Source organism: Vombatus ursinus, unplaced genomic scaffold, assembly GCF_900497805.2.
Source record: "Vombatus ursinus unplaced genomic scaffold, bare-nosed wombat genome assembly UNPS02014175.1, whole genome shotgun sequence".
In the NCBI taxonomy this organism is placed as follows: Eukaryota; Metazoa; Chordata; class Mammalia; order Diprotodontia; family Vombatidae; genus Vombatus; species Vombatus ursinus.
Window position 1 is genome coordinate 963378 of NW_020953953.1, and position 1967 is coordinate 965344.

The 1967-nt window shown below is 61.6% G+C and overlaps 1 protein-coding gene across 1 annotated transcript in view; it reads left to right on the forward strand.

Annotated features, from left to right (window-relative positions):
• LOC114041558 overlaps nt 1-1967 on the forward strand; it is a 26277-nt gene that overhangs the window by 11517 nt on the left and 12793 nt on the right. The window contains exons 5-9 of the mRNA XM_027860067.1: nt 352-445; nt 490-638; nt 757-1054; nt 1103-1181; nt 1474-1591. Of these exons, the coding sequence (XP_027715868.1) occupies nt 352-445; nt 490-638; nt 757-1054; nt 1103-1181; nt 1474-1591 (738 nt within the window). The remainder of the gene's footprint in view (nt 1-351; nt 446-489; nt 639-756; nt 1055-1102; nt 1182-1473; nt 1592-1967) is intronic.

The following is a 1967-nucleotide window of genomic DNA, read 5'->3' on the forward strand; positions in this document are numbered from 1 at the left end:
CTGGGAGGGGCCTCAGAACAGGGAGTGTCAGGGCTGGGAGAGAGCTTAGAACATGGAGTGTCAGGGCTGGAAGGGGCCTCAGAACATGAAGTGTCAGGGCTGGGAGGGAGCTTAGAACATGGAGTGTCAGGGCTGGGAGGGAGCTTAGAACATGGAGTGTCAGGGCTGGCAGAGGCCTCAGAACATCGAAGTCTGCAGTGAAAAGCTTTCCAGCCTCCTCATTGTCTGGGCCGGGGAGGAGAAGCCTGGTTCTTGACTGAGTCCAGGGAGGTTCTGGCCCCAGGTGGGCCTTAGCAGGTATGCCTGCCGGCCCGTGCAGGCGGTAACCCGGCATCTTCCCTTCTTTCACAGCTGTGTCAGCCTCTGAACCCAGCCTTGCGAAGCAAAGATTTTCCCTCAAACTAGTGAGTTGTGACGTGGGCCCCAGAATGTTGCCCAGCTGGGCGTGAGCTGTTTCAGCAGCCGAGCCTCAGGTGACCGTGTGGGCAGCCAGCCCCTGGGACAGAGGGCGGCCTCTGGCCCGGGGAGCAGCACCCACTGGGGGTCCTGGAGGCTGCAGAGAGCCGGCCAGACCTCCAAGGCGGCCCCCACCGAGCCTCCCAGCCTGGATGGGCGTCTTGCAGCCTTGACCTCAGAGGGCGCCCCTGCTTAGGGGAAGGGGAAGGGGCTTGAAGAGCGCAGAAGTGTCTTCTTAGACTGAGCCCGAGTGGGCTGCTCCATTCCTCCATTCCTTCTCGCCCCTCCTCTGGGGCCAAGTGGAGCAGCACTCTGCCTGTCATTCGGTGCTGGCCTTTAGGTTCTTGGAGAGAGCCAGCAGGCCCTTCACCCCGAGCCTGCTCTTCTCCAGACTAGGCGTCCCAAGGTTCCTCAGCTGGTCCTTCTGTGGCAGGGTCCCCAGCCTGGAGCCTCTTGGCTGGCCTGCCTGTTCTGATCCCTGCCCCTCCTCCGCCCCAGATGAACTCAGCGGGCTGGGGTCTGCCCGGGGCCCAGTGGCTTCCCAGGAGCGGATCCCTGCTAGTCCCCGAACAGTGGCGCTGGGGGCTGCTAGCCAGCTGTGACTAGCCCTTCTCACGTTCTCGCCCTCCTTGTATCCCACAGCTAGGCCGCACAATAGGCGGGAAAGGGGAGAGCACCGAGACGTCCCCAGTGAAATCGGGGCGGCTTTCCAGATTGCTCCCAGGGTGGGATTGTGGGAAAGAGCAGAATGGGCAAGCTGGCGGGCCCTCACAATGTCAGAGCTGGAAGAGCCCTTGGACATTCCCTTGTCCAACCCCCTCATCTTAAAGATGAGGAAACTGAGGCCCAGAGAGAGGAAGGCACTTACCCAGGGCCCCACGAGGGCCAGCTTTTATATTACACGCAACATCTTTACCGACGAACGTGGTTGGGGAGCTCTCGTTACTTCAGAGTGTGCCCCGTCCAAGGCTTGGTCCCGGACTTGGGGGACAGTCGCCTCTCAGACTTTGAAAGTAGGAGCTTGTGGAAGGCCGGCCGGCGCAGCTGAGGGGGTGTGAGCCTCTGCTGGCATGGCCCCGTGGCCCAGCAGGGTGGACGCCTCCTACACTCTGGTCCTCGGGGCTCCCCTCGGGAGGTGCCTGCTTGGAATGAATCAAAGTGAACGTCCCTCGCCCAGCTCTGGACAAGGGGCCCCGTGCGCTCTGCAGGGCGTTGGCCGGGCACACGGTTGACTTCATTAGGGGGGCAAAAGCTGGAAGGGAGCCTCGAGGTCACCTGTCTGGGAATGAAGCTCCTTCATCGTGGGAAGTTGTCAAGCCCCTGCTCGAATACTTGTGGTCATGAGCAGCTTACTACCTTCCATAGCTGCCCAGCCACGTCTGTGACCCTTGTGCCGTCTTCCCGTTGCTCGTGGTTCTGCCCTCTGGGCCCAAGTAGAGTGACTCTAATTCCTGTCGTCTATGACAGGCCCTTCGGACACGTGAAGGCAGCTACCGTGTCGTCCCCCCCCC